The sequence below is a fragment of the Tasmannia lanceolata genome, unplaced genomic scaffold (genome assembly GCF_043159265.1).
Source record: "Tasmannia lanceolata isolate RefF3 unplaced genomic scaffold, GAP_Taslan_0.1 ptg000013l, whole genome shotgun sequence".
NCBI classification, from domain to species: Eukaryota; Viridiplantae; Streptophyta; class Magnoliopsida; order Canellales; family Winteraceae; genus Tasmannia; species Tasmannia lanceolata.
Window position 1 is genome coordinate 49344488 of NW_027518690.1, and position 21408 is coordinate 49365895.

The 21408-nt window shown below is 37.3% G+C and overlaps 1 protein-coding gene across 1 annotated transcript; it reads left to right on the plus strand.

Moving 5' to 3' along the window:
* Positions 1–302: 302 nt before the first annotated feature.
* Positions 303–2706, plus strand: LOC143889316 (uncharacterized). Its single transcript, XM_077393492.1, has 6 exons — positions 303–310; positions 402–451; positions 1232–1316; positions 1419–1458; positions 1742–1946; positions 2023–2706. The coding sequence occupies exons 5-6, from the start codon at positions 1791–1793 to the stop codon at positions 2335–2337; spliced, it is 471 nt and encodes a 156-aa protein (XP_077249607.1). The 5' UTR covers positions 303–310; positions 402–451; positions 1232–1316; positions 1419–1458; positions 1742–1790; the 3' UTR covers positions 2338–2706.
* The last annotated feature ends 18702 nt before the right edge of the window (positions 2707–21408 follow it).

Here is a 21408-nt window from a genome sequence, read left to right on the forward strand (position 1 = left end):
CGTTCGATACCCTTTTGCAAATGTAAAAGAAAACAAGAGTCGATAGTCTCTCTCTCTCTCTGGTTCTCAACAGACGCTGAGAAATCCCTTCTCCCTTGCCATAGAAGCTCGATCGTTTGCCATAGAAGCTCGATCGACTTGCCATAAAAGCTCGATCGTTTGAGATTCACGGTAAGATAAACCCAAACCCCTTTTCAGATCTTTCCCAAAAACAAAGACCCGATCGTTTGGCATTCAAAAACCCAAACCCTCCTCGCCGCCGGTTTTCCGACTCCAACGAAGGAGTAGACGCCCGCCGTTCTCCTCCCAGGTTAGTTTCTATTTTGATTTTTTGTTTTTTTCCCCTTTTTCTCCTCCCAGGTTGTATATATAATTCCATTTTTTGTTTTTTTTCCCTCCAGCGAAGAAATCTGCCATCTCCGCAGAAGGCCGGCGTTCTCCTCCCACCCAGGTTAGTTGTAATTTAATGTTTTGTTTATTTCCCCTTTTTCTCCTACCATTCTTTCAATTATTTCATTGGCATAATTTCCAAGCCTCCACAGACCACCTCGATCTTTTTTTTTTTTTTTTGAATGATCACGTTGATCTTCTCTTAAAGAAGATTTTAGATTAGGGGTATGCTCCAGTGGGGGTAAGTCGTTTCAAGGTAAACCACTTTAGAGGGAAGTACTAGGGGTCTCTTCCAATGGGGGTAACTCATTTCAGGGTAAACCACTTCATGGGAAGTACTTCCCTCTGAAGTAGTTTACCCTTAAAGTGATTTCTGTTGTTCCAATGTGTAGGGTAAATTAAGGCCCATATGCTATTTCATGTGTTACAGTGACCACATGTTGCAGAGGATTTACAATTTTTTTTAACCATTCATTTGGCTACCTACATGACAATCCTTTCCACATTGTTCTTCTTAAAGCATCATAAATATTGAGTATTTTTGGAAATTGTATCGGGTGTATTTATTTCTGAATTATCATTAAAAAAATTATTAAAAAATTCTCCAATTTATTGATGATAGAGCGTGGTATGATATCTATGGAAAGCATGTATTGTGTGTATATTTCTGTTTCTGTTGTTTATTTTTTTTTTTGGATATAAGCTATGTCACAAATATCTCCAACATTTTCAAAATATCGTGCTTTTATCCCGACATTTTGATAAAACAACATAATCATTTACCGTGAAAAGTATTGAGATTTTTTAACAATATTTTTATTTTCCCTTTTTCTCCTACCAGGTTATAACCTCATTTTCTGTTTTTTTCCCCTCCAACGAAGAAATCTGCCATCTCCGCGGAAGCCCGGCGTTCTCCTCCCACCCAGGTTAGTTGTAATTTAATTTTTTCTTTTTTTCCCCTTTTCTAGGGTTTCAGATCTACATTTTTGCTTTCTAGGGTTTTTAGGAGTTTCGGATTTTCTTTATAGGTTTCTCCTCCAATGGACCAGACGCCATTCTCCTCCCTAGGTAACTTCTATATTTAATTTTTTGTCCTTTTTTCCCCTTTTCTAGGGTTTCAGTTAGGCTTTTTTGGTTTTTTGGGATTTAAGGGTGTGATGTATTTGGGGATAATCGTGAATCATTGATTGTTTCCTCTATTTCTTTCTAGGCTTTGTAGGGAAAATCGTGAATCATTGATGTTTCTAGAGTATTTTTTTTTCTCCATCAAAAATCATAATTTTGTTTTAGTGAGAATGTGAATCATTGATATACTGCAATGAAGCTCTGTTCTGTATTCTAATTAGAGCAGTAGAGTAAATGGAGCAGACAAGTATTTAGGATTAAGTTATTCGGTTCCAATGATGGCATCCTCTCGCAATAGTAGTTCTAGCAGACGTGGTATCAGAATTGCTACAAGAAATTGTAAATGTGAGAAGAAAGCTTCTATCCAAATAACGCAGACGGATGAGAATGGCAATAGAGGCCGCCTGTTTTACGCTTGTGCCTTCTTCTGTGTAAGTAAGCAGTGAATAATTCTAATTTTTACTAGTATGTGAAGTTTCAAATTCCTAACTCTTATACAACACGCAGGAAGGAAGTACAAAGAAGTGCAATTATTTCCGTTGGTGCAAAGAAGATATGGATGACAATGAAGATGGTTCGAATAGGGATGATATAGCCGAATTGAAGAATGAAATAGCCGAATTGAAGAATGACATGGGCACATTGGTAAATTTATTATACGAATTGAAGGGCAAACGCTTCGACGGATTGAAGGTGCATGCAAATGAATTGAAGGTGCATGGAGGCAAACGCTTCCAAGTTTTTGAGAACCAACTACAATGGATTAAAGTTGCAGTTGTTGGGTTGTTTATCTTGATCCTTTTTTGTGTCTCTGTTACTTAATGATCTAGGGCAGTGTTGTTTAGTTGGAGTTGTGGGGTTGTTTATCTTGTTTCTTTTTGTGTCTATCCGTTACTGTTGTTTAGATGCCATTTTATGAATGTAGGATGCTTAACTTAGCCTGTTTAACTTGCTTTTCCTGAAATTGGTACTTGTATGTACTTGTTTGTACAAATGTGATCACAGCCTGTTCCACTTACTATGAAACCAGCTCTACACATGGTGGCAGCAACCAGCTCAACACATGCAATGGCAAGATCCAATGTATCTTCACCAGCCCCTCATAATAAAGATTGACCACTGTGGTGGGCATTATTGTTGAGAACAACTCCATTGGGTAGGGTAGGTAAATCCTAGGGATTTATTTCAGATGGGAACAAATGATAATTTTCTTCCGTTAATAGTTGTTTTATTACAGTGCCCTTTTGTGGATCTATTTTCTAAGTGGAGAGTTAATGCTGCGTTAGTTTGTGTGTAATAATCAGTATTGGACTTGAAATTGTAGAACTTGAATCATGAAAGCAATTTGTGAACAATATAAGATTTGTTTTGGATTATGAGAACCAATTGTGAGTTGAAAACTGATTATTAAATGAGGCTCACTTTGATGAGTTGAAGACTTCTTTTGCAAATTGTCAAACTGGATGACTCTTTTTTTAATTAAAGCAGAGTTGAAGATGGGTTCTCGCCACAACATCTCAGTGCCGTAAGCCAGCCCTTAGATTTAGCACCCGCCCTAATAATGGTTATTGGGTTCCAAGTGGGAAACTGCATTAGGAGTGAAATACAGAAGTTTACTGTCACATTTAATATATCTTACAACTGATTATTGTTTGAACCTTTAAAGATATGGAAAAAAATACTCAATATTCAACTCCACATTGAAAAAGAACCTACCGTAGTTTCCATCTACTAGACCAACTTAATCAGTCCCCTTTTAAAATTTTACACTGTTTGGACTGGATTTTGATAGCTTTTTGGGAATTATACCAGCATGTAAAAGAATATTTAAATAAGTGTTAATTAAAGAAAAGAGTGCGATTATCAGAGGAGGTGAGCGTGGGTGGCTCCAACCTGAGCCAAGATGCACCCCTACGTAATTACCTGTTGAAAAAATTGGAGACTTTGACAGAACATGTATTATGGAAGTGTAAGGAAGGTGCAATAAATACATCATTACTTGTCTTGATTTTTGTTTTAGAAGCTCTTCTTTGGCTTCTTCAATGACTTTAAATTTCATTCCTTGTGTGTGTGTGTGTGAGTGAGTGAGTGAGAGAGAGAGAGAGAGAAGAGAGAGAGAGAGAGAGAGAGAGAGAGAGAGAGAGAGAGAGAGAGAGAGAGAGAGCATAAAACCTTTAAAAAGGAAGAAGAACGTCTTGTCTTCAATTGATGAGGAAATAGAGGACCAAAATGATGAATGCTTTGGAGTAAAACATAATTCCCACTTCTTTTTTGGTGTAGACAATTGGGGTTTGGGGGACAAAACTTACAGATCTTTATATAAAAATCGAAGAGAATCATAGGGTAAAAAAATGAACAGAATCTGTTTAGATCATCCATTCAACAGGGCCTGGGACATTCCATACCAACATGGCACATGTAAATTTGATAGCTTATTTAAGAACTTAGACGAGCACTAATGCAAATAATTAGAAGATGGCCTGCTGGGCACGTCTCTAATCTCATCAGTGAACGTGGCTAATCTCCACAGCCCATCACTACTCCCTTTGGACTCCAATAATCAGTTTTGTACTCACAATAGGTACTCAAAACACAAAACAAAAAGGGTCTTGGAAAATTTTATATTCACAGATTAATTGTTAAGCAATACTTTTAATCAAACCCTGAGCCCATCATGGTTGCAGAAAGCAGCTCCATAATGCAGAACAAGCAGAACTTCAGTCTAAAATCAGTTGAAAATACGAGTAAATTTACAGGGAGTATTCACCTTCTACTAGAATGTTTGGTGAAATATTCCGACATTTCCTTACAAGTCAAAAGATGTAGGATGTAGAGTTCCAAGCTACAATATTATCAATTCCAGAATCTGATAGTATTTGGCTCACCAAAACCATTGATTATTCCAGATAATCCAAATCATCTGTTATTCCCACCTGTAGTAGGATTGACAAAAAACAAAAATTAATAATCTCTGAAATTATTTTTCCTAAATACTGGAATGCATGCATGTGGTAGTATCTGACTGAAACCTTAAATTACATATAATACCGTGTAATCATTTCACATGCAAATGCAATGAGGTTAGAGTCAAAAGAAAAAGGGATATCATACCTCCTTATACATGTGTTCAAGCTGTTCTTTGGCTTCAGGAAAACTGCTGGAGCACCATTGTTGTAGTGTAAAGATGTTGTCTGTGCAGTAACTCAAGATAATTAGTTCAAGAAATGAAGTGCTGGGCAGCTAGAGAATCAACCGGGGCCCTGTTTCTTTTAGACTTCGAGAACCAATTTTGAGTCAAATATTCAGTTTTGGACTCAAAATCGACAAGTTGCAGTTTACTTTTTCATTTATACCCTTTGTAGAAGTTTTAAATTGTATATGAATGGAGAGTATTAGTTCGCCATGCAGAAAATTCCTTGCTGTATGTAGAGGGGATGTTTGAGTTTGGAAAGAATGTCATATCTGGAACATGACTTCCGGATGCAAGCCTGGGAGATGAACGCTGATTTTTGTAATTAATTTTAATATCTTTACCATCTGAAAAAAAAAAAAAATTAACGCGGAAATTTTTATGATGCGAGTGATGAGTGTTGTTCTTTCTATAGTCAGTAGTCATATGCACAAATCCATTCAAAGAACAGAACATGAGGATTTTGACTATTGTGATTATCACTCTTTAAGTTTTTCATATTGACCATAAAATTGTTGTCTCCTGTGGTCCACTACATTGAAGGCAGTGACAATCTGAAAAGAAAAAAAGCAATGCCATAAATGAGATCTTTGAAGGCAAGTAGAAATATCAAACATCTTAAAAAAGAGATACAGGGTATGCAAGGAATGGGTTCTGAAAAGAGGCTCTAAAACTCATGTATCAAATACAAGCAGAAGGCATTAAGGAGGGCATGATTTAGAGAGAGAAAAGGAATCCCAAAATTTCCATGCATTTTAGACACTGTTTGATTTAGATTTTGAGGATAGAATTTGAGCCCAAAAGAGATCATTTGACTCGAATTACAATTAGGCTCCATTTGTTTTGTTTTTGAGAACCGATTGAGAGTCCAAAACTGATTAATGGGGTTAAAATTGAACGTAATTTTGAGTCCATTAATCAGTGATGGAAATACAACCGGTTCTCAAAAACCAAAACAAACAGGGCCTTAGTTAAATAATCAGGGCCAAAGTGATGTAGATCCAGTCTACTTCAGCTACCCTATCCGGAATAAAAGAATTCACATTTGAAATACAAACAGAACATAAATTGCCTTACTATATATCAAAAATGAAAATTTTCCTCAAATTAATTACTCAAGTAAAGTATGTATAACTTAAAGGCATCAAAGTGTTGGTAGCAAGGAGAGAAACTGATTACAGTCCAGAAATCCTAAATGCATGGGTAATAAGAAGCACATACCAGCCTCCATGATAAACTGCCAGAGAGATCAAACCCATGAATCCCAACACAACCTCCACCATAAAACTGATGTATCCTACTCGCCTGCAGCTCACATCCAAAAAAACAAATGAAACTCGTAAAGAAATATGTATAATTTCATAAAGAAAAATTCCTTCTGGCTTATAGTAGTAGATATGCCTTTTGATTTGGAGACCTGGATATCTAGACTTTTGGATATTTTCATATTTCCCTATTTGGTTGTGAAGGGGTCATTTCTCAAAGTTATTTTTTTACATTTTTCATGAAGAAAGACAGAATACGAGTACCTTCTTTGCTATAGGTCTTGGGTTTTTTTTTTACATTTATTATGAACAAAGACAGAGTATGGTAGGAGTACCTTTTTTGCTATAGGTTTTGGCAAAACAGCTAGAGTTGAATGACTATTACTATTTTTTCCAACATTTACAGCAGCTGTTGTGCTGTTGAAGCATCTTTGAAAACTTTCTGTTGTAATATTGTAGACTCGAAGTATTTCTTACAAGTGTCTGTAGTAAATCTATAGCACTGGAAACACTTGCCTTTCCTTTGTGATAGATATTATGCATATTTCCATGGCTTGAGACTATATGCTAATAGTTGCTGAGGCTTCTATATTTGATTTCAGTTATCGGGATGGTTGATTACCTGGAAGATGGCCTGTTGGGCACGTCTTCAATTTATAAGTGCACTATTATCGAAACAAGCTACCACATACCTACGCGAATCTGCAAAATCACGAAGCAATATCCACGTGCATTGACTCTTCATGTTCGTCATCCTCTTGCTCATCCCTTAAAGTCATCTATTTCGAAGCAAGAAAAATGAAAAAATTACAACATTCATAAAGACAATTAGTAAGAATAAGAAATTGAAGAGATTGACATAAGAAATCCAAACCTTCTGTTTCTTTTTATTTTCTTGTCCACATGTTGTCATGTAATGGCCAATTTCTCCACATTTCTTACACCTTCGTATCTGCTTTGGTTGGGATTGGGACTTCTCTATCGGGGATTTGAACCGGGTAGCAACCTTTGGACGGCCCTTAGTTCTTACAGGTTGGGGGTCGCGAATAGAAATCTCAACTCCTTGGCTAACAAAGTTGGTTACTACTTCGCTCCCACTGTTTGCCAAATCAACTTCCTTGGATCTCATCTCCTTCTCAGAGTCCAACAACCAAGCATCAAGGGTTTCATTCACCTTCTTGAAAAGAGTGTTATTATCTTTAAACCTATCTAGAAGTGTTTGAAACTTTGTTATTAAGCACCATCTGTGAAGTGGAGATACATCATTATTATCCAACTCTCTCATAAACACTCCACTATCCACACGATATCTAACCCCAGTTGTCCATCTATTTAAGATATACTGTTGGGGAATGCTCATCAATTGCTTCTTGGACATAATGCGGAGTATGTGTTTGCATAAAATTCCTTTCGTCTCGAACATCGCGCACTCACATGTTGCCTTTACCCCTTCAGATTCATCGTACACAACTTTGCACCATTTCCACTTCTCATCAACACTTAATCCAACTTTGTATACTGCCACGCTGCCACTCTTTTCCACCTTCTCATGATAACAGTCAATACTATCCTTAAATTCTGCCTAAAATATGTCAAACATTGTCTTCGTATAAGACTTACTAGCTTCTTCTTCCAATTTGCTCCTTGAAACAAGTACAGGCTTCGTTGTTTTAGACTTGAAATCTTCCTGGGACTCCGCTTTACGGCGTTCAATAAGTGCCCTATCATATTGCTCTACGAATTCTTTTAAGCTTGTGTTCTGATTTACATATCCATCAAAGAAAGAATTGATGCTTTCACTGCGCGCACTGGATGTCATGCCAGCAGTGAATGTGTCCCTGAAATATGCTGGCACCCAGTGGGTCCGTACATCCCACATTTTTGCTAACCAACTGTTTTCCTCAATATGATATTTCTGAATCAAATTTTCCCATGCTACCTCACAGTCTTCTTTTTGTCTCGTGTAAAACCATTTCTTGTAATCCTTGGGAAATTCACTAGTGGGATCTCGCATTAATGGAACATGCTCAAGTAAATGCTTACTGATGTGCCAAGAGCAAAATCTGTGACGCGTATTTGGAAAGACGGTTCTGATAGCATTTCGCATCGCCCCATCCATATCTGTGATGATACAACCAGGAGCCCTCCCGAACATGCAGTCCAACCACTGCTCAAATAGCCATGTAAATGTCTCTTCTGTTTCGTCTGCTATTAGCGCACATCCAAATAAGGTGCTCTGCCTGTGTTGATTCACTCCAGTAAATGGTGCAAAAGGCATTCTAAACCTGTTCGTCCTATACGTTACATCAAACACAATGACATCACTAAAGGTTAGATATGCATCTCTAGCTCGTGAATCGGCCCAAAACATTGATCGCAAGTTACCATTAATATCCAACTCCATTTTGAAAAAAAAGTTTGGGTCCTCTGATTGTTTCGCTTGGAATTTCTGTGCTACCAAAACGCCTTCATGCCCCATATTATTCACCCTCTGTTTTCTCAAATGGCAAACCACCTGATTTGTCGTTATAGAACTACCTGATCCTTTATATGAAACATTAATGGCCTTCGCAATATTAGCAGGATGGATTGAGGCTGTACTCAGGTCGTCCATCAAATTCTTAACTACCTGAGTCTTGATAAATTTGTTATGCGAATGATGCATTTGTCGTTTCATTGGAGAAGTAAGCTCATGACAATGTACATCTTCAAAAGCTTTAACTTTCCACTTCCCATCAATTAATGAGATATCCATTTTAGCTTTACAACCCTCCCTAACAGTCCGACGTGGCTTCACAACTCTATCAACCACCACATTTTTAGCTTTACTGCTTTTGAACCCTGCTCTATCACAAACAAATCTCTTAAATATCACTTTCTGTGTTATCTTCGACTTATAACTTGATGATTTCCGTACTCCAAAACCGGTGGCCAACCCATATATATTATAAAACTCGTATGCATCATTTTCACTATCAAATATCTGATCCAAAAAGGGTTTCTTACCCAGATTCCTCTCACCACCATCATCATTATCAACAAATTCTACACCGCCCTCCTCATTTGGGTCTCCCTCCTCATTTGGGTCTCCCTCCTCATTTGGGTCTACCTCCTCATCAACAGATATATATCCCACCTCACTTTCATCATTTCCTAACATATCGCCAACCATAATCAGTCTATTAGCGTCAATATCATCAATTGATAAACCAAAATCTATAAAATCTCTATCATCCATTAACTTGAGTGCACTTCTTCAATCCCTTCACTTCAAGACAATCAAATAAAACAAAAAACATGTAAGCCAAATCAATGTCAATTACATAATAATAAACGAAGCATAAACATAAGCACAAATCTATAGAAATGCTTGGTCTATCCAAATCACCAAATAACCAACAGGAACAGCAGAAAAACCCTAACAGTTAAAAACTTAGAAACAAAAACAAACCTAACTGAAACCCCTAGAAGTGGGAAAAAAATAAATGGCAGAGATTGAAACTTCAGCTACTTGAAGGAAAAAACAGCGAAAAACCGAGGATGACATGGCATAGTTTCAGCTCATTTCAGATCATTTAAGAAAAAAATTAATAACTGTAAAATTAATTAAAATCACGACATTCACGTTCTCCTCAAGAAAAAAAAAACAAAACAGCAAAACCAGACAAAAAATTCGACACCATTCATCTCAGAGAGAGGAGGAAAATAACCAGAAAATCTCAAAAATCCATCACCGTATTTGCCCTAGAAAAAAAAATGGAACAGTTAAAAACCTAGAAACAAAAAAAACCTAAATGAAACCCCTAGAAGAGGGAAAAAAAGAAAAAAAATGAAATATAGAACTTACCTGGGGAGGAGAATGACGCCTGGTTCGTTGGAGGAGACCACACCGTGCCAATTTGTCTTTGCTGGAGGGAAAAAAAACAAAAAATGGAATTATATATATAACCTGGGAGGAGAAAAAGGGAAAAAAAAAAAACGTGGTCATTCAAAATCTTCATTAAGAGAAGATCAACGTGATCATTCAAAAAAAAAAAAAAAGATCGAGGTGGTCTGTGGAGGCTTGGAAATTATGCCAATGAAATAATTGAAAGAATGGTAGGAGAAAAAGGGGAAATAAACAAAACATTAAATTACAACTAACCTGGGTGGGAGGAGAACGCCGGCCTTCTGCGGAGATGGCAGATTTCTTCGCTGGAGGAAAAAAAAACAAAAAATGGAATTATATATACAACCTGGGAGGAGAAAAAGGGGAAAAAAAACAAAAAATCAAAATAGAAACTAACCTGGGAGGAGAACGGCGGGCGTCTACTCCTTCGTTGGAGTCGGAAAACCGGCGGCGAGGAGGGTTTGGGTTTTTGAATGCCAAACGATCGGGTCTTTGTTTTTGGGAAAGATCTGAAAAGGGGTTTGGGTTTATCTTACCGTGAATCTCAAACGATCGAGCTTTTATGGCAAGTCGATCGAGCTTCTATGGCAAACGATCGAGCTTCTATGGCAAGGGAGAAGGGATTTCTCAGCGTCTGTTGAGAACCAGAGAGAGAGAGAGACTATCGACTCTTGTTTTCTTTTACATTTGCAAAAGGGTATCGAACGGCCACGATCGTTTGAGATCGACGGCTCTTTAACTGCTGCGCATATAGCTTATATGAGCGACCGCTCACCATCACTTTCCCCTATATATATATATATATATATATATATATATATAAGAAAGAAAGAAATCAATCAATCAAATTGAAGTTGATATGGTCACATACTCACATCTCTTCAAATTGAAGTTCAAATTTTACGGGTTTTTGGGGTTTACCTTTTAAACACTTCGCCCATAGCAATTTCCTAATTTAAGATCTGATATTTCCACCCTTGTGTTTTATTGTTCTTTTACACCCTTCTTTTATTTTTCTCTAAGTGCGGGCATACTGGTTGCCTTGAACTAGGGGTACATCCTATTGTTCTTGGCGTAGGCATTGTATCCTCAGGACTTATTTCCTTGTAGCCACCTGTATAAGTGGAAAATAAAGTCTATAAGAGAAAGCTTCGGCTTGCCTTGCGTACTTCTCTTTCTATTCTACCATTTATTTTCTTTATTAAAAACAGTCCCTTATTCCATCATATTCTACCAATTTCCAACACTTCTTGCTCCGGTCCCATCCTCTGAGTCTCTCCCTCTCCAACAATCTCTTATATCTGGCCACTATTATTCAGTGAAACATTTTTTTCGCGGTTGCCAAACATGCCCTGTAAGAATAATTATCTTTTTATTAGTATACATAAAAATTACACTTTTTTTTTAATGTTTGGGCAAAACTTTTGTATTAGGATTAACGTTATGAGGGATTTACTAGGTAATTTTTGCGGAAACCCATTTCGCGCCTTTTTTTTTTTTGCATGTGAGAGCAGCAACACAGTTTGACTTGTTGGTAATTCATCTGATGTGGCTGTTCTCACATTCAAAAGCCATCCGTGAGCCTAGCAAATCGGCGTTGTGATGTTATATAAGGTCTTGGTTGTAGATCAAATAATGTACTTTTGTAATCTTCACACAGTAGGTTTTTTTTATCGCCTTTGCCCAGTATGTAGTCATAGAAAGTGACAAATCAGGTAATTTCTTGTGTTTTGGTTACGTGCGCCTGCTTGATTTCTCCATTACATTGCATTTCAATTGAACCCTCAAGCGACATTTTCACATCATGTTCTATGCCATTAGATAATTAACTCCAAAGATGTATTTCCCCGATATTTTGGCACCACTCCAAATAATAATGCATATGATGATTATTGCTACTTTGTTTCTTCACCGTTTGTTTATAATTTATCCTCTTGAGGATATTGTTTGATTGAGATGATGATCAGCAATACAGTTTCTTTTATAGGTAACTACAATGTTTGAACCCCTGACCTGAACACTACACGCTTGTGGATGTCACCTCTCTAAATCCTAAACTTCAGTGATAAAGAACATTTTTCATGTGAAGTTCTCTTTCCTTCGCTGTAGTTTGATATGTATAGAGGCCTCTTCTCGATTCAAATTTAGAATTCCTAGGGTGCCTTATATGTCCTTATAAGTTGGAAAGGATGCCAACACTTTTTAATTAACATAAGATTTTTTTCTTAATTTTTTTCTCATTCTTTAAGTTTTTTTAGTCAAAATATCAAGAAAATGAAAGGAACTTCTTTCTTTGAGGAAAATGTTGTACCCTAATTTTTACCAATCCTTTTTTTGGTAAGTAAGCTGAGGTTGAACCTAAGACCTCAAGGTCGACGTACAAAGCCTCAAGCAATCGAGCTATAAGCCCAACTCCTACCCATCCTTTTTATTTAAAATACATTTTCAATTAACCATTCCATCATATGACACTAGACCCCCTAATTTATTTATTTTACTTTGAATAAAATTCACCCAGAAAACAAAATTGAGAGAATAAATAAAGGGCAGTGATAAATCGAGCCCCATATATCTTAAATCGACCCCCATATAGGGGTAGAGAGAGAGAGAGAGAGAGAGAGAGAGAGAGAGAGAGAGAGAGAGATGAGGGGGTCGATTTATCACTGCCCTAAATAAACCCTTTAAAATGAAGAAATGAGGTGAATAGAACAAAGGAGAAGCCCATAGAGAATTACGTCGATGAGCACATCATGAGAAAAGGAGAGAAAAATCCTACAAGCATCATATTCGAAAAGAGGAGCACATCATGATAGGAACAAATATAACGAAGCAAAGATCTAGACCACATTGTTGAGAATTATATTTAACCCAAGTAGAAGGAAAGCAAATCGCGACAGGATACAAACCATTAACTTTCTGAGAAACCGTGGTATGTGGCTTGTTGATCACTGCCCCCTATGTCTTCCTGATGGGGAATCTACGGATCATCTATTTATGCATTGTTCGTTTACCCGGTCTATATGGGGTCGCATATTTATGAGATTTGAGATTAGCTGGATTTTTCCTAGATCTATTGAGTTGTTCTTGCAACAATGGAGCTTCGTGACTTGGAAGAAGAAAGGGAAAATTTTGTGGGAAGTATGCTTGCTGCCACTTGATGGGTGGTTTGAAATGAGAGAAATGCACGGGTGTTTGAGGGAATGTCCAAGGCTCCTCATTATCTTTATATGCAGATAATTACATTGGTTATAAATTGGACGAGATGCCATCCATCTTTCCAGTTTGTCTCAGCTTTTGATCTTTGGGAATGATGAGGTGTGGTGTGTTTGAATAGTGAGTGGGCTAATAAAGTTGTGCAGAGATGGGAACCACCGCCTCAAGGAGTGTTAAAAATAAACTTTGATGGTGCTTGCTTTGGGAATCCTGGTCCAGCCGGGGTGGGAGGTTTATGTCGTGATGATGCGGGCAAGGTTCTTTGGACTTTTTGGGGCCCTTTAGGTGTGACTGACGCTACGGAGGTGGAAGTCCAAGCGGCTTTCAATGGCATAAAAATGGTGAGTAGGAACCGTCTGAAGAGTGTAATTGTTGAAGGGGACTCGTTTAATATTATCCGATGGCTGAGGGGTGGGGTGGCTTTGCCTTGGAGGTTTTTGGATCTTTTTGATGAAATGGAAGATATATTGGCGGAATCAGATATTGAGTTGATCAATGTTAGAAGGTCTGCTAACGAGAAGGCGGATACGTTGGCTAGAAGAAGGGTGGTATGCAACTCGATGAATTGGACTGATCAATTTCCTATTTGATGTCCTATTCATTGTGTAATTAGTTTTTTATTTTTGTGTTCTGTAACTTCAGGATTTCCCTTTCGGGTGTCCCTTTTGATTCTTTTATAATATTTGCCATTTCAAAAAAAAAAAAAGAAGAAGGAAAGCAAATCACTCTTTGAATAAAAAATTCCTTGAAATGCAATTGTAAAGCCGTAAAATTATGGCCCAAGTCATTGTTTTTTCTTTATTATATAATTGAAGGAGAATTGATAGACTGAATGGAGCCCTTGCAAAAACCAGTTACAAGGACGTCCTCATTGGTACATAGCAAGAAAATACATTGATCAGGACAAAAAAAATATGAAAACGATACTGATCAACTATAACCATAAATGCATTTTGCTTATAAGGACCAGTAGGAGCGCCATTGTAACTGGTTTTTTGCAAGGGCACCCGTCAGTCTATCATTCCACTGATTAATGATGTGCTATTATTAATGACCAAAGCATAAATGGCCCAGGAAGATTGTCGGAACTATAGCCTAAGGGGCCGTTTGGATACACGGATTTTAGAATCTTGGATTTCCTCAAAATCTTACATGGAAGACAAGAGAAGAAGGAGACTGTCCGTTTTGCTTTTCTTTAGAATGTTGGATTTTAAGTGAGAAATCCATATTTTAGAAATCTCTCTTGAGATTTCTAAGACTTGGAAACATGGGATGATCTTCTACTCTTTCTGGAGGAAAGAAGGGCGAGAAATCAGAACATGACATTCGGTCTCCTTCTCTCGTCTCCCTACTACGATTTTAAGGAAATCCAAGATTCTAAAATCCGCGTATCCAAACGACCCCTAATTAAGACATTTCTAAAACGTGAGTGATGATTGGTCTAATGCTCCATGACTGAAATTTTGTTTGGAGCCTTAGAAGAGGGGAGGTGGCTTGCTTCTTAGCTAGGAAGGAGTTGATTTTCTGTTACAGATCACGGTGAGAACTGTGTTGCTGTTCTATTTTTTGGCTTTTATGTATTAAGGTTAATGCAAGATCCTTGAAGTGATTGAGATGCAATCACTATTAGAAATATTAACATGTCAACCCCCATTTGTTTGTCGTCTACTGGAATGCTAAAAAGAAAGGGATTGTTACAAGTAGGGTGCAACTCGGGTCGGGCTTTCCAAGACCCTACACTACAGGAGAATAATCTTGGGACAGGTTGGGTCTATTTTTTTTTATTTTTACAGGAAAGCACGAGATTCGTAAACCCGACCCACCCAAGATAGTTTCTTGGGTTGGGTTGGGTCGGGTCGGGTTTTCATTTTTTAGTGTAGGAAAGTTATAAATTTTAAAGATTGTAGGGAAAAAAAAAACAAATCTTCACACCAGAAGTCTATAAATTTATATCATCTGTACAAATTTAAGAAGGACACTATATTGTCACTTAACAGACATGATCACCTCAATTAAAACAATTGTATCAATATATTGGAAAATAATTTACTATGTTATTCAAGTGATATTTAAAAAAGTCGTTGTACACCCATATGAGTCGGGTTTCAGGTTATTCTTTTTCCCTTTAAACCCAGCCCTATCCAAGATTGAGTCGGGTTTTCCAATTTAAAACCCGACCCTACCCAAGACCCATGATTTCTAAACTATACCCATGTTATTTTCTAGTCGGGCGGTCGGGTAAAACCCCACTCAAGTCGCAGCCCTAGTTACAATATAAATATGTAAGATAGTAAGACATAAGGAAGTGGTTAGGAAAAGATAATCCTAATCTAAACATAACTATCCATCAAGTCTTTTTTAATGTTCCGCCAAGAAGGGATAAACCATTGATTTTTGTAGTCCTATCTTATGCATGAGATGTCCATTAAAAAGACAATGTGGGCGGCCTCATGATGTTGTCCGACATTAAACGTCTTGTTTTCACATACAGCCATACAGGTACCCTTGTGGGACCCAAAAATTGCCTTTTATCATGGATCAAGAGAAAGTGGCATTTATGTTATTTACTTTTTTATATCAATTTAATTGTGTAATGGGAGTTGATATTTCCACCTCCTTTCTAAGCATTCCACCCCTTGAAATGCAATAATTTTTAGTAAAAGGCAAACGTAAGGGTGTGGAAACGTTGGAAAGAGGAGTCAAAATAGCATTTACCTACCTTTTATTCTGCTTTCACTTGACTTTTTCAACTTGCATGCCCCACTGCAGGGGCGGAGCTACTACATATTGTAGAATAAGGGGGACAGTTACCCCTATTGAGTTGGGCCAAACTCCTTAATAGACCAGGGACCTAGCCTTATGTATTAGTGTATTACTTGCCCCCCTTATGTATAATGCCCCCCCTCCGCCACTGTTCCCGTTTTTACTAGTTTGTAAAACATAAATCCAAAAAACTTTTAATATTCTATTGTTATTAATTCCCCCACCTTTCTCAGAATATTATCCCTTTTTTTCCAAAAAAAATCCAATATTTCACTCATGAATCTATTCAGAATGGCAAAACACATGCCTAAATCGAAAATGAAATTTTGTTTCGCATGCCCATATTGTTGGCACAAATAATATTGCCCAAAAGATGAGCCACAAAGAAGTAAAGAATGATATGCCCAGAAAATTCACAAGAAAATAAACAAGGAAATGTTATTCACAACTAAAAATGAGCTTAATTTGAGGTGGAAAAAAGAAGAAGATCCACTCTTAGTACAAAAGAAGTCTCTTTCCATCGTTCTTTTCTCTAACATAATGATTTCAAGAAAGACTAGAGAGAGAGGAGGAAGATAAAGTATTTCAATTTCTCATGATCCCCTTCGACATATCTTACTCCTCATTTCATAGGAACTTCAAAGCTTATTAAACGTATCTGCATGAATACTTTCTCCAGAAAATCTAAACGAACTGTTAAGAATCTCCTCAATCAAACACCTGATTCAAGCAAAAAAACCTGAAGCACTAACAAAGATTATTCTGATTAGACCATAGTTACATAGGAAATACTAACATTAGTAAGAACAATGAAAGTTAGTTAGGAGTTAGGACCCATAAAAAAAGAAGAAGATCCACTCTTAGTACAAAAGAAGTCTCTTTCCATCGTTCTTTTCTCTAACATAATGATTTCAAGAAAGACTAGAGAGAGAGGAGGAAGATAAAGTATTTCAATTTCTCATGATCCCCTTCGACATATCTTACTCCTCATTTCATAGGAACTTCAAAGCTTATTAAACGTATCTGCATGAATACTTTCTCCAGAAAATCTAAACAAACTGTTAAGAATCTCCTCAATCAAACACCTGATTCAAGCAAAAAAACCTGAAGCACTAACAAAGATTATTCTGATTAGACCATAGTTACATAGGAAATACTAACATTAGTAAGAACAATGAAAGTTTGATTAGGAGTTAGGACCCATAAAAAAAATTGAAAGTTAGATTATAGACTCCGAAGATTGAGAGATAATTGGTAAAAATAAAAGATAAAATAACACCATTGGAGCTCCCTTCAATCCAAGTAAGAGAAGGAGAAGGCCACTCGTCTCCTGGTTCATGCACACCCTTAAACTGCGCACACCACCCTTAACCTGCGCACCCAAAGGTATTCATGAACCAGAAGCCGATAATACCATCTTTCCTCTCATAGTTGGAAAGAAGGGAGCTCCATTAGTTTTCAAACCTCATAGAAACCACCACTAGTTTTCTTTCTCACGTCCAAAAGAGCACCACCCCAACTAAGAACTTCCTAGAAAAATCACAAATGACACTATGAAAAGATAGTACTAGAATCCATGGAAGATAGAGGGGGTGTTGTTTGCTTTAAATAGGCTCAGAGACATGGAAAGGCTGGGAAAGGAAAACCCTAGATTGAATAAGGACCGTTGGATGTGAGGTTATTTGGCAGGTGAAAATCTTGGTGTGAGATTTTCTCTCGGCAAGCATGGTCACGTGGAGACAGGAAGATAGGGTATTGTTTAATAGGTATTGCATTGGTTTCAGAAAAGCATGGTGGATAATGGTGCCCATGGGCATCTTTCCTTTTTAAGGGAATCCAAACTCAAAGACAGGTGGGCTTGCCAACGGTCGGATTTTGGCATCTCTTCTTAGTTTTTATAGTCTTATAACAAAACCCGAAATATGCTTCCGAAGTTATAGTTTTTTATTTGTGTTTCTTGCCCTCTTTTTTAGTTCTCTCAAACTAATTAATGTTACTTAAGGTGGGAGTTTAGGGAAATTTTTTTTTTTTTTTTTTCTTAAATCTTTATGGCACTAAAGACATGAGATTATGAGAATAGGGCTTGCAGGGATTTTATAGGCTGTGTGCCCATAATGTCTAGTATTTTTAAAAAAGTACAATAGGGCCCACACTTCAATGGATGATCCAAACCGTTCATTTGTTGCTCGACATCTTAAATAATATCCTGAAAAGTGAAAACCATCTCCATAGAATGATACTACTAACCCTTCAATCAGTAGAGGGACTGTACATTGTAGAAACATCTATAGATTAGAGTGTTAGGATCTTGTTGTGGAGATGATTTAGGACATCTTAGAAAATCTTCTCCTAATCCGATGATTTGTGGAGGTTTAAAATGGATGGCACAATTTAGAAACCACCACCACAGATCGAAAGGTTATATGGGAAGATTTTCTTGGCACACCCTATGTACGTCAGGGCCCAACAGACAAATGGTTTGGATCATGGGCTCCACTTTTGTTTTTTGGGTCTGCATGTTCTTGCACGGCTGTACACCACACCATATATATTCTCTTAAATTTGAATTATAATGTTATTAAAGACCGAGAATAGGACCTAACAGGGGACCTGCAATGAGAATATGCCATGTGTTGAAAAAAAACTTAGTTTTTTCAAATTTCCCTAAAATGAAGGGTTTGCTCATGTCACTTGTGATGTTGTGGCGTGAATCAATTTGCTGGCTCCCCTTCTAGGTCTTATTCTTGGTTTCCCTAGCATTACTCTATTAGAAGTATACATCGTTATCACACTACGTATTCCTTCTCAATCTTTCAAGGGAGACATTGCAAAAAATTGCAAGGGTCTAGTTACATCCAACGGTTATCATTGTTTGGGATACAGCCTATCAACGAAAAGCCCCAAAAGTGAATGGTTTAGATCACTATTCATGTGAGCCCCGCTCTTCTTTTTGGGCTGACCACACATAAGTTGATCGATTTATGGTAGGTGCATAGTTCTACACAGACTTTTCTTCGGCTTGATTTTTAGTTTTTAGGTCATAAGAGATTTAGATAAGGCCTCTCAGATGAAAGGTTAAAATCAATCAAAGGTGGGATCCACTTTGCAGTAGCAGACACACCGCGTTTTATTACAATGAACTCCCTGTCATAATCCAGCCCAATCCTCTACAAATCGAACCTTAAGGGCCCGTTTGGATACCTCATGCATTTGTATTTTGATTTGGATTTGAGTTTTGGAGACAAAACACATCAATCATCTTCATGATCATGTTTTAAGAGAGAGGGAGGGAGGGAGGGAGGTCTCGCTGCTGCCGGAGCAACGTCGAGGAGCAGCGATGCGATGGTGACGGAAGTTGCCACAAATATTGATTTCCAAATAATGTCTAGCAGAAAAGATTTGAAAATCGGAATCCTTCGCACACTGTTGTAGCTGATTTTAGAAATCTAAGGATCTGATCCAGTTAAAAATATCAACTAAATCTAAATCTAAATCTTGCTGGTATCCAAACGTAGCCTAACCATCATTTTAAGGAGATTATTTTCCGAGCACAACCTGTTATGTTGGGACCCAATAAATTAATGGTTTAGATCTTCAAACAATGTGGGTCCTACAGTGTTTTAAAAAAAAAATGCTTGTCGATTGCCATATAAAAGCTCGATCTATACTTCTTGAACATTGGTAACCATGGTTGAACAGAACAAAAAGAGAGACTACCCATCCTATACCATGGCGAGAGAGTAAGTCCAAGCAGGAACTGTACAAATGGGTTCTCACCACATGATCACAAGTGGCGTGAGTCAGCCTTTAGGAAAAGGGCAGTGATAAATCGACCCCCAAATATCTTAAATCGACTCACTATGTGTCTTTCTCTCTCCTCTGGGTTAGAGAAAGAGGAGAGACATAGACACATGGGGTCGATTTAAGATATATGGGGGTCGATTTATCACTCCCCTTAGGAAAATCGTCGAAAAGTAAATTTTTTTTGCACACATCCGCATGTATATTCTCATTATTTCGCTCTCCCGTTGGTCTTATCTTGGTCACCATGTCATTTTCCTATTTTTGATTCTCTCTTTCATTGTAGTATTTGAAAACTTTTCTAAGACAATTGAAAATGGAAGATTGGGGTTCCATTATTCCTAAAATAAGCTAAAATAGGATGTGATCAAATAAATGTTGTGACATTTGGACGAGCATGTGTTAAGTCGCGACCTCCAAAACGACATAGAGGCTATTCTCATGATTTCGTATGCAAGAAGTTAAAAGAGGAGATTATTATATGGCCCATATGTGTTACCATTCAAAAAAATAAATGGCCCATATATGTTGGCATTCCAAATCCACTCACGTACAAAAAGCCGCTGATCATTGATTTGTTTATGGGGATTGCGAGGGAATTTCACGCAGTCCGCTCCGACTTTTAAAGGAGAGAACAGCCATCTCAGATGAATTAATTGAATAAGATAAAATCTGCAGAAAAGTGAGCCTGTGTGGCTGTTCTCCCGTGCGTAAGTTAGCTGCGAAATGCCTTTTCCTTGAAATTCCTTATCAAATTCCTTGTTTATGTTATAAGAACTCCATCTTTGTATTAATTAATCCTCACCTTTGCTTGATGAGATGATGATTTCCACTTTTCCGTGAAATTCCCTATCAAATCCCTTGTTTATGTTATAAGAACTCCATCTTTGTATTAATTAATCCTCACCTTTGCTTGATGATATGATGATTTCCACTTTTCCGTGAAATTCCCTATCAAATCACCTGTTTATGTTATAAGAACTCCATCTTTGTATTAATTAATCCTCACCTTTGCTTGATGATATGATGATTTCCACTTTTCACGTGAACTATTCTTTTATTACGGTGTTTAGAATGGATGCTGTCTTTGACCAATTATTAATCGTTTGTATGGCAGCATAACTTTAGAGTTTAGGCACTAAACTTTGGAAGAATACTCTTTATATACAAAAGAAGAAATGTGGGTTCGCTTAACTTTAGAGTTTAGGCACTTAATGTCTTGTCAGAATGAAAAAATGATGGAAAAGTGAGATTTTGTATGTTAATTTAGTCAAAAATGGCTTTCTTATGCTAATAATATGTGTGCAAAAGATGAAAATTAAGTTGCTAATGTATGGTGTTAAATCAGGAACTTCAAATTGTGTTCGGGTAATGTGGGTGGGTCTAAGTCTGGAATAGTTCTGTATGAAGCTTTTTCCTTTAACGATTGAAACTTTTATTGATAAAAGGAAAGGCAATGGAGCTGATCGAGCTGGTCTAAATAAGACTATAAGAGACAAAGAAACAAAACCAAAAGAGGCATCTACTAGGCAAAGGGGAAAGAACGAAAAATTGTAGAGGTTTTTATAATGTGCAATCCCACTGCGGATCAGGCCATGCTAATGATCCGAAGGAGATGATCTAAGCTGTACAACCTACTTATGTTGTGGCTCAACAAATAAACAGTTTGGATCATCCTTTGAAGTGGGCCCACTGTACTTCTCAAAAAAATGCTGGACTTCATCCACACTCACCATTAAAAATCTCGATTAAAATATAGTAGTGTTTGAGCA